Source organism: Diadema antillarum, unplaced genomic scaffold, assembly GCF_040938485.1.
Source record: "Diadema antillarum isolate AM-2024a unplaced genomic scaffold, OU_Dant_1.0 seq00000142_RagTag, whole genome shotgun sequence".
Classification (NCBI taxonomy): Eukaryota; Metazoa; Echinodermata; class Echinoidea; order Diadematoida; family Diadematidae; genus Diadema; species Diadema antillarum.
This window is the reverse complement of record NW_027271218.1, coordinates 115,726-138,179: the sequence shown is the minus strand read 5'-3', so window position 1 is coordinate 138,179 and position 22,454 is coordinate 115,726. Positions and strand designations below refer to the sequence as shown.

General features: G+C 39.2%; 2 protein-coding genes across 2 annotated transcripts; one reads left to right on the top strand and one right to left on the bottom strand.

Moving 5' to 3' along the window:
* Positions 1-4,116: 4,116 nt before the first annotated feature.
* On the bottom strand, positions 4,117-16,349 carry LOC139727671 (elongator complex protein 4-like). Its single transcript, XM_071638652.1, has 10 exons — positions 16,208-16,349; positions 13,421-13,456; positions 11,451-11,572; positions 10,637-10,780; positions 9,888-10,018; positions 8,517-8,625; positions 7,632-7,829; positions 5,667-5,775; positions 4,978-5,084; positions 4,117-4,254 (listed from the first exon to the last, which is right to left on the bottom strand). The coding sequence occupies exons 1-10, from the start codon at positions 16,347-16,349 to the stop codon at positions 4,117-4,119; spliced, it is 1,236 nt and encodes a 411-aa protein (XP_071494753.1).
* LOC139727672 (mitochondrial inner membrane protease subunit 1-like) lies at positions 15,622-21,478 on the top strand. The gene is made up of 6 exons (XM_071638654.1): positions 15,622-15,638; positions 17,125-17,221; positions 19,041-19,132; positions 20,250-20,376; positions 20,626-20,736; positions 21,446-21,478. Exons 1-6 carry the CDS (start codon positions 15,622-15,624, stop codon positions 21,476-21,478), a joined length of 477 nt encoding a protein of 158 aa, XP_071494755.1.
* Positions 21,479-22,454: the final 976 nt, after the last annotated feature.

The window sequence follows — 22,454 nt, the reverse complement described above, 5'->3', positions numbered from 1 at the left end:
CACTATCGTATATCCTCATTAAAATTGCCTTGTTGACATAAAGTGCCTCAAGTGGATGCATTATCATCATTGCTTAGAACAGCATCTTTCTTCACAATTTCAGTACATATATCAGCATTATTTCTCTCTCAATGTCTGCCACATGTAACTAAGCCATCACCTTTCACTTTCATATTAATGCTATCAGTAACACACCTTTATTCTTATCTTTACACTCAATCAAGACATCCAATAACAAAGTCACTTACCACCATCTCTCCCTTCATTCTCACTTTTTTCATCACTTTCACCAACATCATCCCTCTACTGTCAAAGGGGGGGGGGGTCACTTTCCATCTGACATGCCATACACCTGCATCCCCCCCCCAAAAAAAAAAAAAAAAAATAATAATAATAATAATAATAAATAAATAAATAAAATAAAATAAATAAATAAATAAATAAAAAGGTTCTGTTCTTATATATGTGACCCTGCACCTCAAAACAAACAAAAAGTCGCCAGACATGAATTTTTAGTTAAGACCATATTCTGAAAGAGCAGACTTTAAGCTTTAAAATGATGTATGAATCAAATCAAATGGACTCTCCTTATCTATCTAAATATTGGAAAGAAAGCACAAACTCAGGAAAAGTGTGAACTGAGAAAAGAGGCTCTGAAGTACAATGTCTATTCAAGTGCTTAATCTTCACCAAACCGTGCTGGCTGTGCGATGAATGGGACAAAAAACAGGAAGTAAACCACCAGAGTAACAACAATGAAGGGATTATCAGATTAAACTGAAATTAAGCATGCCTCATTAACACATTCTTGCCATAATCAATGCCAACTTTCAAAGCAGTAGCACTATCCTTTCAAAAGTTATTAGAGTTGAAAGTGAGGAGTATGGACAAGGTTTCTCAGAAATGAAAAAGGGATTCAAAAGACACACCTGATCACACTATTCTACCAAAAATGTTCGAGATAAACTGCTTAGAAACCACACTTTCCTGCCCGTTGGTTTTATGATACCAAATTTTAGCATAATGTAAAAGAAGACCCGCTCTTTCAGAAAATAGGAAAAAGTCAAGTTCGGCTAGGTTGACCCATTTCACTTATTTTCAGTCCTCACGCAAAATCAGTGTGTGCAACTTTATGTTCGTTTTGAAGTGCACGGTCACATATATACAATGGCATCAACATTTTCCTTTAAAAAAGAAAAAAAAAGTTTGTTTGTTTTTTCTGTCATTGTAGGGTTCCCATTTCACAAAATACTTAAGCATGTATGTTTTTTTAACATTCAGGGAGGTAGAATAGGCTAGTTCTGTAATGTATTCAGATTTTGTGCATGCTTTGTTAACATACGCTGCCCTTAACAACCACCAAGCTTGTCGAAGGCTAGTCCTACATAGCAACATTTAAGTGAATTCTTGCCTATGGAACTGGATGGTTGGGAGAAAACAAATGAATTATTTTGTTACTAGGCCCTCGCAAAATAAACATCCAAAAATTTAATGCAATACAGAAACAGTCTGTTCAAAAGAATAATATGAAGTTCACTGTGAGTGTTGTGGATTAAATGTAATTACATGAAGGGTTTGTTTGCAAAAACCGATTTTTTGAAGATTTTGAAGTACGGTCTCTGTCATAAAGTACAAAATAATACCTTCTAAATGATATATTGGTCGCTACATATAAAGGTACATTTTTGAAGTTATGGTCAAAAGAAGCAAAAATTTTTGTTATTCTCTTTATTTTTCTTGACCTTTAATCGCAAATATCTCCATTTGGCAAATATGGACTTATCGGTTTTTGCGAACAAACTCTTCACATGTAGATCTGACATCTTTTTAACTGAATTCAACATTGAATACCAGGAAAGTGTTTATTAGTTACTTTCAAACTAGAGAAGTACATTACAATAAAAATGTTATTTAGACATGCACATGGTACCATAATGAAATACTGCATATAGGGGATTGTGAATCCTGTGGTGAGGACATTTGGGCTACGTCTTACACCATTTTCAGGGGTGCACAGTTGATGGCTGTAATATACCATTTGGGGCCCATTTCTGAGGTGTTTTGACGCTGGTGGGTAACCAACTCTTTTGTATTGTTTATATTGATTGACTGTCATCAATTACAGTTGAACCTCTCGTATCCGGACAAGTCGGGACCGGGGCTCATCCGGATAAGGGATTTGGCCCGATACAGGAGACTCAATGCTTTATACATGTACATATACATACACATGTACTGATGTAGCCCATTGTAGTACCACATGTAGTACAATAATGTGTATACTGCAACCTTTTCATTGTTACACTCAGTAACAGACTCCAAAATAGAGGTTCGTGTTTGCAAGAATGAAATCATTTTCCTTTATAAATTCTTGGGATGATTTACCTAAAATAATTATTAAGAAATGTATCAAGTATATGTAATTCATGTGTGTTTGTGTAGGAGTTCTCAAGGAGTTGGGAATCCCCCTTTCCTCCCGTAATTATAAAAAAAAAAAATCACGGCGAGATTGCGTCCGTATAATAGAGAGATCCGGATAAAGGGAGGCCGGATAAGAGAGGTTGAACTGTATACTGAATTTAATTACTCCGTCAATTCATCACATTGTCTCTACATCATCAACTCACAAGCAAATGTCAATTGACAGGAACATAATCATGCTGTAATGTCATCAACATTTTATTACCATTGACATAATATTCTTTGCAATGTACATTTATACAAAAAACTAGTTTGGTACCGAGTTGTACGTGAGCGGACAGAGACACTGGTACCAAGAGTAACAAAGAGGGCAGTATCATCTCTGAGATTTACTGAATAACAAGGGAGTTTTACCTTGAAATAAGATTGTTTTGATGATACCTTCAGTTTTAAATGACGACAATTCCTGGCAACTCTTTTACAAAGAAACAAGCTACAGGTGCAACCCAGCAGCAAGATACCCTGACAACGTCGTAGACATTGAAACTGAAAACCTTAGTAGAAAGTGATGTTGCTGAAATACAAAAAAGAAGAAGAAAGGTTTCTGTTTATAAAAAAAAAATAATAATCTTGAAAGCATAACTTACTGCTGTCAGAGAGGTCTAAGACATGTTTTGATGCATAAAATAAATTAACAGGAGAGGGTTTGAATGGAATCTCACATGTACATCACATTGCTAGAACATGTTTAGATATCTGTTAAAAAAAGAAAGAAAGAAGAATTTTGATAGCATAACTTACTGCTGTCAGACTTTGGGGTCTAAGACATGTTTTGATGCATAAAATAAATAAACAGGAGAGGGTTGGAATGGAATCTCACATGTACATCACATTGCTAGAACATGTCTTCCTTATGTTCCTCCAATGCTTAAACTCAGCAAATACCAGGTAGTTAAACTGCACCCCACTAGTTTATAATTCTCAATGTTGATCATACTGATAGACAGACAGACAGACAGACAGACAGACAGACAGACATATTTTCAGAATTTATATGAATAACAATTGGAGTGGCTATGTTCTTATATTTTGTGTGCTGGTTATGTGGGTTTTGGCACTGGTCCTGCTTTCATAACATGTATGGTTGCAAGTCCAGACCAGCCTGCGAATAATGCCCTCGTGTGCAATAGTTCATTTTACAAGGCTAGGGATGATTTGCCCAAGGAATACTATGCTACGATGTTTAACACCACAGACTCTTGAGAAAGACCCCTCCAGGACTGGCAGCAAAGAACCAACAATCTATTAACCCATATCATCCCAGATGTGGAATATCCCATAGTGGGCACAAATGCCCTCAGAGGCCACAAACGGGATATCCCATCCTAGTACAAGTAGTTGAAAAAGCAGTGATGCAGCTGCTAGTCAGAACTACGTTGAATGCTACATTCATTGAATGAATTGAAAGCCAGTGATTCATAATGTAAATAAAGACAATTTACTTCTCATTAAAATGATACATAACATGTCCATGTTACATTTTTTGTTTGCCAATACAAAGCAGTTGTTTTGAGAGTTGCCAGTTCGAATGCGCTCATGTGGAAAAGTGGCTGGCCTCCTGAGGCGTTTGTGCGTGCACATATCCTGGCCTGCTCTGAGTTAAACTTGGAACGAACACTAAACATTTCTCCAGTGTCAGAAGTCCAGCTTTCTGTCCGAGAGCGAGGAAGCGCAGGAAAAGGCACCGGCTGCGGCACTTCGCGCTGCAAGCTTGGCGGGGTCCTCCTGGGAGCGACTCACTGTCTCCGACAGGTCGGGAGGTAGATGCAGCTTCTGCCAGATTTGGAGAAAGAAAGATGGGAAATGGAATGTGAGATGAGCGGAAGAAACTCTGGATCCAGCATACAAAAAAAATTATCCTTCCCAATGCAAATCATGGAATGACACTGAAAAAATGTATGTGATTTATGCATACAGCATTGCTTCCAAATTACATTAACTTCATATTCACAAATGGTCAACCTCATCTTAGTCAACCTCACACAAGTCAAAAAATCTGCCAAGTCACAGGAAAATTCTGTCCGTGACAGATATAGTCATATGTAGTAATTCTATTGCATAAGCAGAAATTTATGGAAAACAAAGGATATTCTCTGGTAACTTTGGATTTGCCTTTGGATTCAACATAAGCAAGGTTGACTGTATAAATATTGGAACATTTATGACATTCTCACAAACCCATACCAGTGGACCTACTTTCCAAAAAGGATGTGAGATAGTTTGATCATCAACATCTATGTTTAGCAAGAATCAATACCCTCTACCTAGTTTCAAGCACATAAAACACAAGAAATGATCGACAGAAAGAACTGCATGCTTGGTCAAACGGGGACAACCAACCCAGAAAACAGTATGAAGGGGAATTAATGAAGACACTAATGTATTCTCACTATCTCATAAATGGAGCAGCTTCTAACTTACTCACAAAAGTCTGACATTCCTGGCTTACAGATGAATATCTTACGTTTCTTTATAAGAATGTTTCAATGGTCTTACCTCTATCGTGAGCTTTTTCCTGCGCAGTTTGAAGGCAAGATCTACTGAGTCTGGTAAACAGGCCGTCAGGGAGTTCAGCCGTGGTAACTTTCGAATGTGAAACAGCCCTGGCAAACACACATTTGAAGTACATGTTTGATTAATTGGGAAAGGCACCTCTCCTCCAAATATTAACATCAACAAATTAGTCTTGAATTCAACATTCAGATACATGGATGACTATTTAAGACCAGAAAAGACCAGACAGGCATCAAATGTAGAATTGAAAGATAGTTTGATTTCAATTTCATACCTTTTTTCCAAGGGCATTAGGACAGAATAATTGAATCTAATGAGTACATAGTGTCATATATATATATATATACTGTATATATACACCGATGTATATATTTTTTATATAGTACTAAACGCTACATCACGAGTCAAGTCAGGTATTGTAATACAGTCAACCACAGCATGGCAGTCCAAGGGTTTAGTCCATGATAGAAATTAACTGATCTTTTGTACATTGTTGAACTGAGGTATATGTAACTGGATGAAATATTTTGACATAGTTACCACAAGGACCTTGGAATAGATGAATATGGGGTGGTGGGGAGGGTAGTATGGGATTCAGAGGCATTCATATTCTAGCAATTTGGGGTAAGTTGGAACATTGACACTCCCATTCAAGAACCTTCTTATATTACCATGATATTCCTTGTAGGCAGGGTTGGTCTCCATGTCAGAACCAGCGAATGATTCCAGCAGGACTGCCGAGTCACACAACCTCTCTACCTTCCGAACTGTGCTTCCATCCTTTGGGGGGAGGGATGGGGAGAGGGGGGAGGGGAGAGGGGGAGGGGGAAGGAGAAAAGGGAAAAAAAGAGTAAGAAGATAACAACCATTCAAGGCTGACAAAAAGGCTACAAGGACAAACTGAGAGCAAGGAGAGCAGTACACCCTCAGAACACAAACCCTTCGGGGCAATATCCACAAATAATGACCAGTCAATATTTTCTCACTGTATTGTGATGTAATTATGCAAATTGACCATAAATCTTCTTCCTTGCCCATTGAAATTCATAAATTTCATGCCGATGCTTCATTCATTGATGTTAAAGGTTGAATCTTCATTATTTGAAATACCTGAATATTGAGGCAAGGAACTGTCTTCTCCAAATTAGACACATTAGACAAACTGCTACACACCTTGCATCCCATAAAATTTGAAGTAATATTCAATTGCTTTTAAAAGGGATGGTATAGTTTTGGTTGAGATGAGGATTTATGTTTTAACTTTTGCGGGATAATTAGAAACCACTTCAAAATATTAAAGGACAAGTTCACCTTCATAGACATGTGGGTTGAGTGAATGCAGCAATATTACCAGAACACATCAGTGAGAGTTTGAGCAAAATCGGACAATCCGTTCAAAAGTTATGAATTTTTGAAGTTTCTGCTCAGTCACGGCTGGATAAAAAGACTACTATACTCCCAGTAGCTTGTGATGTCACATGAGTACAACGATATAAAGAAAGAATAAAGAAAATTCAACATATTTCCATTTTTCTCGCATAACAAAAGAACACTCGACTTCTCTCTTTCAGAAGGCAGGGGGAATAATATTACCCTGAACATACGTCAGTAGCAAGTCGAAGAAATGTGCACTTTATTCAAAAAGTAAAGTTTTGTGAAATTCTCTTTTTATATTCCTTATATAGTTGTACGCATGTGACATCATACACTGTAGTAGTCTTCTCTTCCAGCAGTGACTGTGCAGATTCTTAAAATGTTCGTAACTTTTGAACGGATTGTCCAATTTTCCTCAAACTTTCACTGATGTGTTCTACTAATATTGCTGCATTCTCTCAATCCTTATGTATATGAAGGTGGACTTGTCCTGTAAAGAGCACACACACTTCTAAATGATATTCAAAACAAAGCCAAATAACGCGGTCTTAATAAAAGGTGGGTTAAACCTTTTAATTGGACATCTTCGCTTTTTAATATCTCGGCCATTTCAAATTTTCATCAAATAAACTCTGAATTCCTTTTAGAAGAGTAGGTTCTTGAATATTTCATATACATAGTTTCTAATTATCTCACAGAAAGTCAAAACCTGAATCCCCATCTCAACCAAAACTATAGGCCTACCATCCTTTCAAAATAATCATTAAGGAAGAACATATCTGAACATATTGATCAAATTTAATATTCATGATTAAAACCAATGTGACTTCAAATACCCCCGAAAGATTCTGGAATGCTCACCTACAAATCCATCAGGATTTCGATACATCTACAACGACTACCTGGTATTCATATCTGGGCTTTTGTTTGGTATGTGCGTACATGCTTTATTGCCTTTACTTTTAAAACGAATCCTAATAAAGGTGGCTCCTGTCATAACAAAGTCCCCAGGACTGGCAGTTTTCTTTCGTTACACTGAAAATTTGTTAGGAGCAGAACAATAAATAATATAAAGATATATAAATAAAATCTTTGGACCTGAATATTCACTTCATTCTACCAAGAGTCCCATTATAACCTTGTTTGTTGTAATGGTAGTGAACTTACACTAATTTCATTCTTCAAAACTTCTGCTTCCTACTTCTAAAAGCAACAACAAAAAACAAAAACAAAACAAAAAGAGAAAAAGTTAATTACAATACCTGGAATAGGTGTGTTGGCATGGTAACCACACAAGCTGCCAATGAGCCTCTCAGGAGACCCCGCAAAGCATGAAGAAATCTGCATAAATCTACATATGCCTTGCTGTCGCCATGACTACCAGAGCTCCCGCCCACCTCCCACAAAGGGGAAGCCAGGGAGTGGAGACCGATCCGTAACACACTGCGATCTGCATTACTCTGTTAATTAAGGGTGAGATTGAGGTTAAAGGCTTGGAATTATTTTGAGGATAGATATCATACATGTAAGCTTTCTTAATCTTTGCTTATCTTAATAATTACTGATGCCAATAGAAAATGAATAACATGACAAATTTTCACCTGTGCCAGTCATGCACGAGGAACAGTTCAATGATTGCCACTGTCTCAATCACTCTCCAATAAGGTTAAGTGGTGCACTCATAAAAGCTTGCTTCCTGTATGCAATGTGGTGCGTACTAATGTGATCAATAATATTGTTGGATGTACGAAAGAAGTGCATACTTTATGAACACATACACATATATGTATGAAATACTGTATACGCCATATATTTCGCGAGCCTAAATTTTCGCGAATTGAGACTTCCCAACGATTTCGCGAGTGGTTAAATTCGCGATCGTGGAGTCCTGTACTGAATGGAGAAATGTGTACGCGTATGTCACATTCATATGAGGATCAGAGTCAATATTTTCGCACGTTTTTAATTTCGCGAATAGCAGCTGAATCGCGAAATTCGCGAAAATAAAAACCTCGCGAAATATTTGGCGTATACAATACACACAAAATGTCAGAGAACCTGTCTATAGAGGCCACTCTTTTTGTCTCCCTTCGGTGGCCACTACAGACAGGATTGACTGTATTTCTAGGAAAACATTGTAATATCACCTGTGCCTTGACAGCAGCTGGGGTGAGACTGTATCCGCCTTCCTCTATTGCCTTCTCCAGGTCGCAAAACAAACTCCGGTACGCTGGGTTCAGGGAAATTCCCTCACATCTGAGAGAAGCGAATCAATAAAGATATGTTGTATTCTCTTAATACTGGCGTAGATATCACCCACAGAAGTGGCATTATGTGCGTTAAAAAGAAAAAGCAGTTCAACTCGCACTGAAACTGCTCAACTCAGACACGTTATGGTGGGAAGCTGTCCACAACACTCCCGGGGCTTTCTCCACAGCAAATTGAGATGCAAAGGCAGCAAGTGCAATACGATAGCAAAAAAAAAAAGAAAAAAAAGAAAAGAAACAACTCCCCAAAAGCAGCGTCTGAGATACTTGGTGGTCGGGTTGGTTATGCCAATACAACTATATTTCTTTCTTCTTTTTTTTTTTTTTTTTTTTTTGGGGGGGGGGGATTTAGAATCCAGTATATATCTGGCTTTAATACAGTCCTAAGCTGTTACGTACGTTGCTCATACTGTCAAGGCTGAAAGAGAATGCAATCTTAGAGGAATTACTAGAATCCCGCCAAGGTCTGCCGGAACTGTATGATCTTAACAGTTCCATGACATTTTGCTCCTGCAACAATTGATCCCATGAAATTTCTGCACACTAAGCCAATCATAAATTCTACCCACGAACATAACCCTAACCCTAATCCTAATCCTCATATCAAACTAAACCTAAAATCCTAACATTAAGTCCTTGGAGAAAATAAGACCAGAGCAATTGTTGCAGGAGCAAATGTCGTGTCACCGATGTAGACACCAAGACGGGCTGGCCAGCAGTATTCACTCTTTATGTGCCATAGTGTAAACCCACTGTGTGCCACGTTATTTTGAGACACCAGCATAGTTCTGCTTTGTTAAAACACTGTTTTTCAAATCCATGTAACTTTAGCAGATTTTTTGTTACCCTCGACATGTAATGAGCAAAGCTGTACAGAAAATGTCTAGTTTTACATTGATGTAAATTGCATTGACAAATTTATGATCATTTCTCACAAAAGAACAGTAGCTGCATTGTTGTAGAGACATGACTTTTGCACACAAAACATTGACAGAAACTGGGAATTTACTTTCAAATCCAGTCAGGAACACCGGCTGATATTTAATCACTACATAAAATGCAAGCTACATGCGACAGGAACTGACCCGCGAGAAACGCTTTCATTGTACTGTGGCATTTGACAATTTATTGATCGGTTTGGGTGGGTTTCTGTGCTTGAGCAGAATATATGCAAAGTTGGCACGCCGACAACTGAGTCGGGGGTGCGAACATGGCACATAAAGAGTTAAAGGGGAAGAGATAAATACTCACTCAGAGTTCGTCGCTTGGCCTAGTCCCGTCTGGAGGTGGAAGCAGGCGCAGTTTGCTGCCCCCAACCTCCCTTCCTCCATGGTCCGACTGACATCATAGCTGTGCCCGAACTGGTTCGAGGGATCCACAATCTGACAAGAATGACAAATGCAGAAAGCCATGGTAGCATCATTTTTACAATCATGCATCAAATTTAAATATTGGCCCTGTCACATTAAAATGAAGACATGTAGGTCTGATACCAACACCACAGTGAAACAAACTACATATGACTTGATGAAAGTCAAGGTCCATATAATATCTGTCTTGTTCCACAAAAAAGAAACCATTCCACAAGGCCTTGGTATACAATGTACAACTGATTAAAGCAGATCAAGCCCTCTTTATTTCAGCGTGTCCTTTCATTGTCTTTTTGGTCTTGCTCTTCCTTGAAGATGAGGGCACAAAATCATTCAACCATGGAATAAACTCTTAATTGCCCTTCATCCACATAAATAAGCATTGTATCAATCAGTGTTTTAGATGTAGCCATGTACAGCAATTTGTAATTTGTTTTTATTTGGAATACAAACATCCTGATACAAGAATTTCCTTAATTTGAATGAAACACTAATTTATTCTGTGCCTACTTACATCAATATAGGGCAATTTGTCAATCAGTTGCAATGTAAACAACCTGGTGCAAGAATTTCGTTAATTTGAATAAATATACAGTTTATAACTGTAAACATCTCAAGTAAGTTACTAACCTGGTGCTGTGGAAGATGTTGATATCTCCACGCAATTTTCATCTGCTCCCCTGTCCCGGCTGGAGTTCGTTCACCCTGAGCCGAGGGGTTTGACTTGCCTCCGCTAGCCTGGTTCTGGTCATCCTCTAGAGGGCGTGGTAACCTCTATCAAAAATAAAACATGTTAGGAAGACTTTTGCATCATTCAAAGAAGTCAATACTTGCAGATCCTCCAGAATTATCCCCTATTGTTGCATTACAATGCCAAACTCATATTATACTACTAAGGGCCTATACTAGTAATATATTCTCTATCAATATCAAACCTGTTTGGGAATTTGAAAGTGTCGACTATAGCTGCATCCTCCATACATGAATTAACGTTTTTTTGCATCACTATGTAAAACTCAAGTTTATTTAGATGTTTCAACAACAACAAAAATCAACAGTGACCAGAATGTGACCCCTGGCTTCCGAGTGTATGGACCTATTGTGGCGCATTGCACTGTGGGATAAAAATAAGAATTGAGTTTCTCTTCACATACCGCTCACATACACCGCTCAGGGAAAATTGTTGCAATGTTTAAAAAGAATTGAAAAAATAATAAGTGAAGTCAATATTTGGATCATGACATGGATCGCAATAATTAACACTTTTGTTGTGTGTGTCCCTGAACACAAATTAATGTTTTTTGAATTGCATTGTTAAACTAGAGTTTCAAAAACGTTAAATTCAGGGTGTGTGTGAACAACACTTACACACATAGAAATATACGTTTGCAAGGTGAAAATGTCAGAAGTTTCCATTTGCTGCATGCAAAGCAAATGACTTTACCTTCAGCAACTTTTTTGGCTGCTCCTCTGCACTAGCTACCATCAGTCCATGGCCAGTCATTATGCCTTCAGCCAGGAAATAGCGGAGCAGCAAATTGGCATAGCTGCCAAATGTGTCTTCCTCTGGAATTGAACAGAGCAAAGAAATGAAAACATTTTAGCATTCTATCTATCTTTCTCCTCATCCATGTCTTTCCATGTCTCTTTCTCTCCCTCTCTCCCTCTCTTTCTTAATACAGTTGAACCTCTTTTATCCGGCCTCCCTTTATCCGGATCTCTCTATTATACGGACGCAATCTCGCCGTGATTTTTTTAATAATTACGGGAGGAAAGGGGGATTCCCAGCTCCTTGAGAACTCCTACACAAACACACATGAATTACATATATACTTGATACATTTCTTAATAATTATTTAGGTAAATCATCCCAAGAATTTATAAAAGAAAATAATTTCATTCTTGCAAACACGAACCTCTATTTTGGGGTCTGTTACTGAGTGTAACAATGAAAAGGTTGCAGTATACACATTAATACATGTGGTACTACAATGGGCTACATCAGTACATGATTGTGTATGTATATGTACATGTATAAAGCAATGAGTCTCCCGTATCCGGCCAAATCCTTTATCCGGATGAGCCCCGGTCCCGACTTGTCCGGATACGAGAGGTTCAACTGTAATATATATCTGTCTCTTTTGCTTACTGCCTTATATAATCATTAAAGGACAAGTTCACCTTCATTAACATAAGGATTGAGAGAATGTTAGTAGAACACATCAATGAAAGTTTGAGGAAAATCAGACAATCCGTTCAAAAGTTATGAATTTTTAAAGTTTTTGTGCAGTAACCGCTGGATGAGAAGACTACTGCAGTGTATGAATAACTTAGATGTCACATGCGTACAATATAAGGAAAATGTAAAGAGAATTTCACAAAATTTCATCTTTTGAAAAAAGTACGCATTCCCTTGACTCGTTACCGACATATGGTATGGGTAATATCATTCCCCCTGCTTTTAGAAAGAGGCAAGTCAAGTGGTCTTTTATTATGTGAAAAAAGTGAAAATATGTTGAATTTTCTTTATACTGTTGTATGCATATGACTCACAAGCTTTAGTAGTCTCCTCATCCAGCAGTTCCAACACAAAAATTTTAAAAATTCATAACTTTTGCATCGATTGTCCAATTTTCCTCAAACTTTCACTGATGTGTTCTACTTATATTGCTGCATTTTCTCAATCCTTATGTTTATGAAGGTGAACCTGTCCTTTAACATACTTACATAAATTATGTACATATATATTGACCTTTTTGTGTCATTAGTTGCAATATAATCACAGACCTCCCAATCTTTCTGACTGAAAAATGGGGATGATTTGGAGTAAAAGTAGGAAAGAAAGAGCAGTTCCAATCGAAGAGTGTAGAAACATTGTCAAGAAAAATCCTATTGAAACAAGAGCTGAAAATGATTCAAATTCTGATTCTTTCCTCCAACTTCAAAATGGTTGGGAGGTCTGAACAAATCAATTAACGCTGCAATAAAATTTATGCTCTTTTGAGCATTCCATATCAATGGGAAAGCTAATCAATTACGACAACAGGTCATCTTAATTAATCTGCAATGTGCCAGTTTGCATAATCATTACATGTATGGAGTACAGACAACCATCTATTTGTAAATCCCCAAAGAGAATGCCATCAGATGTTCACCATTTATGTAAAGTCACTGCTGGTCTACTGTTTATGACAACTAATTTTTCAAAGTTTTAACAAGTATCTAAAAGGTCCTATATGGGCTCCTCCTCCTCCTTCTTTTGTGACATTGCACTTCTCCCATTGTTTATGATATTTCATTTTTGAAAGTTTAACAAACTTGTGTCTTATATGTCCCTCCTCCTTCTTCTTTTTCCTGACATTGAACCGAGCTCTTCCCTACACATCTTACTTATTATTTCATGACATCACTTACCTACAAGGAGAACAGTTCCAACTGCTAGTCCACCACCTGGATATTTAAAGGAATGTAAACAAAGTGATTAAAGTTAGCATAATTGTCATTTCTCTCATGATTTTAAGGAATAATTTGGGGACAAAAAAGACATAAGAACACACAAATCATTGCCTTTCTAAACTCTTTTCATTTCAATTCATACCAGGTAATAGAGAAATGTGTGTAGTATGTAAGTCTAGGACTCATGGACCACCTATATTCAGATCGACCACGCTTGCGTAGTGGCTTTCTCGCATAGAAAATCAAAAGTACGCATGGGATGGGGTGCAGTACCCTGGAACATTCGAACATGAATACAAATCGAAAGAAATTGGGGGACACAACTAAATAACCTCAGGAAACAGGAGGAAAAAGAAATGTGGAAAATCCTCATTTAGTAGTATACACGTATGTAACATGTCTTTTGCCATTCACTAGATTTACGTGCTTTCTGAGAACGAGTGGTCAATTAAAATGATGAGCTTGCACCAGTGCATAGTAAAAAAGGTCACTTGCGTTTGTCGCCAAGACTTTACGGTAGGGACGAGTCAACAATAAATCTGTCGGATCAGGCCGCTAGGCTAGGCAGTCTTGCATTGTGCGAACACGCTGGAGCCCGTGTTTTGATGGGCGCTCTGCATCGGTTGATTAAAACTCGATTTTTGAAAAAAAAAACAGACAGGATTTTTTCTTCTTTTCATCATGGATAGTGGACATGTGTGTGTAACAAAAAATCACTGTGCAAAGTTGTGACAATTTATACGTCAGATGTGAGATGAATAAGAAGTGAATAGGGGGCCTCATGAGGCGTGGGGGCGGTCCTCATGAGGCGGGGCAGTCCTTGTACGCGGGAGCGGTCCTCATGAGCGGGTTTCCCGGACTGAATAGGCCTAGGCCCCTATTTTAATTTTGCAAAACTTGGTTCTCGCAAAATTGAAATGCATCAAATAGTGATCGATGAGTATTTGGCTAATACTCGTTAGTAGTACAGTGAGGTGCCCGCACCTCGTCAGGGGCCCGAATACCGTCACCCCGCTTAAAATTGTTTTAAGCACACTAAACAAAAATTTATGCCCGGGACTGTGTTCCGTACGCTTGAAACTTGGCAGAGCTACCACAACCAAGCAAATTGTGGTAAAAAACCGAACAGTTTTTCGCGAAAATCTGAAATTTAATCGGAATACATGTTATAAGTATCACCACTGTCCCCGCACGCATCTTTTACGTGTATGTCTATGGGAGCATCACGGTCACCCGCACACGTCTTTTACGTGCTTTGTCTATGGGAGCGCCGGTGACGAGTTGCGGGCCCCTTCCTTAGCGTGCAACTTTTTCGCATCGTTCGCGTTTGACGACGATAGCAGCAAATTTTCGATATCGATCAGTGAACTTGTGATTCCATTGGAATTTTCAGCATTTTTCCTGCATGTGAGTTGGATTTCAAAGAATTTCAGTGGCGAAGTGTGATTCAAATATGCGCAAACATTAACTATGACGAGGTGCGGGTCACCCAAGTATACAGAAACTAACTTGTTAGCAAGATGGTTCACTGTTCTGTTAGACCTCTCTAAATGGGTAGGTCCAACTGCATCAATGAAACATGTCATTGGCTTGCAGATTACGATGCACTTCATTAAATTTAGGCCTACTATTATAACTACATTACTACATGAAGAATGACTGTTTTTGTGGTCAAAGCCATATTGACATTGCACATTGACAATATGTGACCCGCTACAACAAAATGATCCTAAAGTCCGGCGAGGTCGATTATATGAAAATTGCATGATATAATCCCCTAATCTTTCTGCTTTAAATTGATATATAACACATTTTATAAAAATAATCGGCTGCGGAGATATCAATGTTTAAAAGAGAGCATGTCGAGACGTCTGGAAAATCACTGTTTCGAGAAAAGCACCCTAAAAGTCTTCCTTTCGACGCAATCGCGATCAAGGGACACGCAAGTCAGTTTTCACCTCTGGACAATAGAAGGTAAGCCCTAGCAACCCCCGAAGAGTTCATTCAAGCACATCAGCGTCGGCAGTCTCCTCACCAACCAATCAAGTGACCAGGATGTGACAAGCGGCTGAGCATAGCGCACCCCACCCGCACGTACCAGTTGACTGTGCAGTGTGCGAGCTTCAAGCTTCGGTTAGCAGCAAGCAGCAAACTGACCAATGAGATCACTCTGGTCGTTGTTAGGGGCGGAACCTATCTGTGGCGCTCAATCCAAATTTTCGAACCAGTTTCTGCTTCGTTGAAACGCCAAAAAACATGGCTCAGAAAAACGCTATTTTTTTGGTCTTTCCTTTGATCATTTTGCTTCAAAATTTCGACAGATGATAGAAGACATGTTAGATTCCAATAATATATCAACATCAGAAAATCGTAAGTTTTGACCAATTTTAATGCTCTGACTTCAAACACGATTTTCACGGCTTCGACCGTGCGCGACTTTAGGACCTTTTTGTTGTAGCGGGTCACATATTGTATTCAGATGCATGCCATGACATAGATAGCCTATCAAATATAAACAAATAGCCTATCAAATACAAATACACAGCTTTGCCAGACCAGACGCTGTGCTTCGCACGGTGTCTTCGTGGGCCGTCGCGTACCGCGTCTTCGTCTACGCCGCCGGGCCGTCTGCTAGGCACGGCACGGGCACGCACGGCGGCAGACGTAGACGCTGTGCTGTGCTCCATAGTGAGTGATAGGCTCCACATGAAACAAGTTTGATTCGTTATTCCACTTATATGTTACCTAATAGATGGTCCAGTGATGGGACGCCGGTTGACACAAGAAGCTGGCCATTGTGAAGTGAAGGTCTTGTACCTCTGACAGCTATGGTTTTGGGTTTCGACTTTCTCTGGAAGCTAGTTTTGGCCTCCATGGGCGCGGCCATATTGAAAATGTGCTTTATTCTAGTCTTCTTCGAGCCTGATCTAGACATCAATAAACAGTCAAGCTATCTATAAATTATTCGACAGCCGAGTGTAGATTGTATCTTAACCTTACAATTAATTATTTTTTTTATTTCTTTGATTTAAAGATACCAGAAAATCTATCTTCCTACGTCAATGAAACAATTTACCTGAAGATCATATTTTCAGAAATCAAAGAGGTCTTGAATGAGCCTACCAGAATCACCGCTCCAACCAGCTGCAGCGTCCCGTTAGCTGTGGGTACAATCGGATGCGGTGGACGAATTTCTTTTCCAGGACGTTGCTATGCTATTGATTGTCGACTGAGTGTAAGGTATCAAAGTAAACGTGTATCACACAACAAAACAACTAGGCCCTAGGCCTACAATGACAATGTATAATTAATTTAAATGGAAGCCGCTTGTGTTCCTTTTATTGTTTGCCTTCACTCAGTACCATATTTGGTATGTGCAGGGCTGGACTAAACTGTAACTGTAAACTGAATCCAAACTTTTCTTTCTTCTTGCAGGAAGAATCTCACACACAGTGTTTTCGATGACTCAGAAGACATAACTATCTGTCAGGTTTATCCTTACCGCCTCGGAAGGTACTACAATACTAACGCTACTACTAGATGGTTCTCCTGACACTAACCGCAGCAGCGACCCCATACGGACAAATATATGTACCGGTTACCGTAGAGTGTGTTACAGCGCCCCGCGACGGGGTTATCCTGACACTAGACGAGTAACACAGGATGGCAGCTAAACTTTTCGGAAGAGTTGTCAAGTATTCGGTACTGTTCTACTGTGGGGCTTACTGCGTCTCCGAGTATGTCTTTGACTTCACTCTGGTAAGACTATGACCATCAAAACAAAGATCATTGCAAGGTCTAGTCTAGTATAATTTGTTTAATCTTTTTTTTTTTTTTCCATTGCGGGGGGGGGGGGGGGGGGGGGGGGGGGGGGGGGGGGGTGGGAGGGGGTGTGGGGAAAGGAGGTAATATTTTTAGTTATTGACCTGTGGCATGAATTGATGAAAATTAAGCTGGTCTTCTTGGATTGAAGATGTTGAAAGCTGTGAATTTAGAATTGTTCAAATGTTGTTCCTTTTATTTTTCTTTCTTTTAAATTACAATTCCCTCGTTTGTTTCCCTCTCTCTCTCTCTCTCTCTCTTAGTTTTATCACTAATGAATATGAAAGTTCAGAGCTGGTCTACTGTAAAATGGGGTATATTCGCATGCATTTTCATTTTGTGAAATTTGCAAAATTAAAATGAACGCAAAAGTTCTTGTCTACACTTTATGCGCTGAATGTTAGAGGCAACTCGCGAAAATTTCATGCCGCAAAAATATCATTTTTTACAGTAATCAAATATCCAATAATACCAATTATTATCCATACAGAGGATTTTTAGAGCCCAAATACAAGTGTTATTTTGTCGACGCACCTCATAACCTCCAACCCACTTAAAAAGTTTGTTGAACTCGACCGATATTTTTTTGCCGAGGCGACCAATATTTAAAATATTGGACGGCAAGAGGGGGATTCCCCAAAGTTTTTATAAACTGCACAGTGATTGGTTGAGATACATACGAGATGACTTGAAATATGAAGTAAAACGTCTGCGATTGGTCAATCACGAATTAACTAGAATATCGTTTCTTCTAAAATTCTGCGTTTATACAAACAAATTTCATATATCAATTAGTTGAAATTGTTTTTCACACAATTTTTCAAAATATCACTTTAATAACAGGAAGTTAAATTTAGGTTTGATGCAAACAAGTTGTATTTTGTGTGTGTGTGTGTGCATGCAGGCGCAAGGCGACGATTGATCTGCAGCTCTGCGTTGTTGCATGCTCAGCGCTACTGATAGATAGCCCGCGCGCGATATGGATGTAGCCGGCCGCCGCCGCTGCGCTTGCATTTGCATGCGCGTTATGCATTACAGTTACTGTACATGTACGTACGTGTGTACAAGTACGATATACAGCACAGTAGGACTAGTACTAGTTGTGGTAGTAGCCTAATTCGATCTTTCACGATCTACGGTAGATGTGACGTGAATTGTTTCTGAGATCTCGGATACAAATACATCTAATTCTGGTCTAAATTAGCTAGATCTCGGTCTAACAGTAACATGACGGCTACCTTGGATACATAGATCACTGTTTTATCAGAGACTGAAGTGGATTAACTTGCACTGAAGAGTGTAGGCCTACATCAACATGTATACCATACCCCATGTCAGGATCACTACACAGTAGGAGACCATACAGCACTCGGAGTCGGAGACAGAAAGGGTAGGCCTTATAAGTGAAAATATTCTTTGCTAAAATCCTCTGTAGGATAATAATGATGATATTGAATGTCCTATTTTCGATTAATACAAGGAAATATTGGACTCGCTAAGCAAAATATTGGACTCGTCTTCGACTCGTCCAATATTTGTGCATAGCTCGTCCAATATTTCCCTTGTATTAATCTCAAGGCCATCCAATATTATATAATTATGCATCAGTTGTATGCTGCACATTCAATAGATGGGAGAAAAAAAATCTCACTAGTTTCTCTTAAAGAGAAGCTTCTGTGTTGAAATTGTACTTCTGCCATGATGGAGTGATTATGTTCTTTTTGTTTTTGTTTTGTTTTGTTTTGTTTCTTTTCAGTGCACAGGTCCGTCCATGCGTCCCACAATCCAGGAGGAAGACATTGTTCTTACAGAGCACGTCAGCACCAGGTTTTTCTTCAATGTCAAAAGGTATTCAGTGATCCTGGGCCTCATTTCATAAAAGATGTTAGGATAGCAATTCTTGCTGGAATGACAACTTCCAATAGCAACAGCCAATCAGGAAGCTGGATTCTTGTTGTTACCATGACAATTGCCATTCCTGCAGCAAGAGTTGCTATCATATATCAACTTTTTATGAAAGATTTGTTCCTATAACGGATTTACCTCACTCTACCAGCAACCATTCTCACACCTTCTCGCTATCTCGCCTGATTTGGGGCATCCTCCTTCCTAAAGCCAACCTTCCCAAGCTCCTCCTCCATCTATGTCTTCCATCTTCTTCGGTTGTCCTTGCTTTGGGTATTCATTCCCGTTAAACTCTAGCACTTTTCTTGGAATATGATCATCAACACGTGCCCATATCTCCATACTCCATTCACACTTACCAGATCTTCAACATATGTGACCTCCTACAACAAAAAATGATCTGAAAGTCCAGGAGGTCAAATTTCTGAAGATGACATGGCATTATTTCCTTACTCTTCCACTTTAATTTCATGCATAACATGACTCTCAAGGGGAGGTAACACAGTTTTCACCTCTTCTCAATAGAAGGTATGCTCGTAGCAACCTCCACGATGTTCATTCAAGCTTAGCGCACGATCAGTCAGTAACCAGGATGCCATGCACTGACAAATAAGATCACTCCCTCATTGCTCGGGGCGGAGTCTGTCTGTGGCGCTAAATCCAAATCTCTGGAGGCGTTCCTGTTCAGTTGAAAGTCGGAAAATTATGGCCCAGAAAAGACTAATTTCTTTCCTCTCCTTTGATCATTTAGCGTCAAAATTTCTGCAGATAATAGACAAAACAAAGACTACATAATCATTGCAAAAACAGAAATCGATGGTTTTGACCAATTTTGATGACCTGACTTCAAACCCGCTTTTTTTGGCTCACCTGTCAGCAGCTTTAGGATCCTTTTGTTGTGGCGGGTCACATATAATTCCATCCCACGCATCTCCATCGTGCCCTTGGTCTTCAATCCTTTCATAGTTTCACACCACACATCATTCTCATTATGCCATATCACTTTTTTTATCAAGTTCATCTCAGTTTGATTGTTGTGGGTCTCTTTCGTTTCTTGCAGGGGTGACATAGTGATCTTCAAATCCCCTTCAGACCCAGGACAGTTCCTCTGCAAGAGGGTGGTTGCCATGGAGTTTGATGAGATCCCCACGGATACCTCCTGGAAGTTTCTGAAGACTACCAAATATGTGAGTCTGTAAACTGCTGGCTTTCATGACTATGACGACAGCAATGCTCATTTTTCATGATAAAAATCAATTTAGAACGACTTGTGGGCTTTCCAGTTTTTGTAAAGAAAAATCAGCATGTTGACATAGATCCAAGGTACTCACCTTGAACTTTTTGTTCTGGCAGGAAAATGAATGAATTCCTCTGGATTGTTTATTTCAATTTTCATTTTGTTTTTAATTTTCTTGTTTGTGTTTTGTGTTTCCCAGATCCCACGAGGACACGTGTGGCTCCAGGGTGACAATACTGACAACTCCACTGACTCCAGAGTTTTTGGTCCCGTGCCTTTTGGCCTCATTCGGGGGAGAGCCATCTTCAGAGTGAGTATGTTTTCCCAATTGTTAAGTAATATACATGGCTGATGATGAGCTTCTTTCAACACTGATTGACACTAATGACAGCCTTTCTCCCATAGCAAGATGCCAGAAATGACCTCCTAATGTTACTGTGAACCACCTTTCTTATTTGTTTGGTTGTTTGTGTTTGTACTCATGCACAATTAATCTTGCTTAAAGGGTGTGTACAGTTCTGGTTGAGGTGAGGATTTAGCTTTTAACGTTTTGCGAGATATTCAGAAACCACTCTATGAGATGTCAAAGAGCATGCAATTCTAAGGGGCATCAAAAGTTTATTTAATGAAAATCGGTTTTGAAATGGCTGAGATATCCAAAAACAAGGTGAAACAAAGAGATCCTAATAAAAGGCGTGGCCTGTAGCCTTTTATTATTATCACTTTTTTGGATATCTCAGCCATTTCATCAAATAAACGTTGAAACTTTCTTAAAATTACATGCTCTTTCATATTTCATAAGAGGTTTCTCACTTAGGAATGTTCAAAACATGAATCCCCACCTCAACCAGTACTGTACAGTCCCTTTAAGGCAACCTCTCACAAGTTCAAAAATTAGCTGAGAAAATATTTTCCCTAGACGGATATAAACATACAGTGTATACATACTGTATATTAATTCTTTTGTTTAAGTAGAACTTGCTACAAAGGGTTTTTTTCCTACCCCTTTGCATTCGTAGGTTTGGCCGTGGACCAGTGTTGGGTGGCTGTGAGATGAAGTCTCGTCAAGTGGACTACATCAAAATTTACGTACCGACAGAGGTAGGACTACACCCACCCACCCGTGGAGGAAGGGATCAGTCAGGCATCGTCACCAGACCACTGGTCTAGTGTATTTCCTACGTGGCCAGAGTTGGAGAGAACTTAAATGCGGTGCACTCACCTTGCAACAAACACAGTCATCCATGAAAAAACTCTTGTTTAAGAAGAAAATGCTGGTCCTGAGGATTTCATTTTAACAGGAGTTGCCAATATTAGATCACTGAGGGTTACAGCCCTATACACTGAAGGTACGACAGACAAAAGGTCCCTGATTCTTTTATGAAGTACTGCACTCTGTGTGTGTGTACGAGCATGTGGGTTGTAAAGCTTAAAGGCAAGCTATATTGTACTTCTGACGTGCACCAGATTCTTTGATGAAGTTTTCAAGTGTGCCATGGTGGGGGGGGGGGGGGGTGGGGGGTGATGCATGTATGTGGGTTTCATGACATTTGCTCCTGCGGCAATCGCTCCCATTAAATATCTGCACGCTAAGCCAAACATAAAACCTACCCACAAACATAACCCAAACCCTTATCTTAATCCTCACATCAAACTAAACCTAAAACCCTATCACAACCCTAACCGTAACCCTAAGTCTTTGGAGAAAATAAGACCAGTGCAATTGTCGCAGGAGCAAATGTTGTGTTGCCGGATTTGTGTTTGTCACAATGGTAAGTTCAGTATTTTACTATAAAATTGTCTTATGTTATTCTTTTTTATTGTTCCAGTTCAGCAACTTGTAAGTTTATTGTTGTGAATATAAACTGTATTTATTAACTTGGGAGAGTACACTGTGCCATGTATTGAATTGACATAAAAAAAGAAAAGTCTCGTCAAGTGGACTACATCAAAATTTACGTACCGACAGAGGTAGGACTACACCCACCCACCCGTGGAGGGAGGGATCAGTCAGGCATCGTCACCAGA

Bases quoted from the DNA above. Each gene is read 5' to 3' on its own strand.
- LOC139727671 (XM_071638652.1), bottom strand. From the start codon at position 16,349: ATGGCCGCGCCCATGGAGGCCAAAACTAGCTTCCAGAGAAAGTCGAAA. The intron at 10,781-11,450 runs GTAAAGTCATTT...TATTTTTGATAG, and splicing joins AGCCAAAAAAGTTGCTGAAG to AGGTTACCACGCCCTCTAGA. The intron at 4,255-4,977 runs GTAAGACCATTG...CAAATCTGGCAG, and splicing joins GGAAAAAGCTCACGATAGAG to AAGCTGCATCTACCTCCCGA.
- LOC139727672 (XM_071638654.1), top strand. The intron at 19,133-20,249 runs GTATTCAGTGAT...CGTTTCTTGCAG, and splicing joins TTTTTCTTCAATGTCAAAAG to GGGTGACATAGTGATCTTCA. The intron at 20,737-21,445 runs GTGAGTATGTTT...TTGCATTCGTAG, and splicing joins GGGGGAGAGCCATCTTCAGA to GTTTGGCCGTGGACCAGTGT.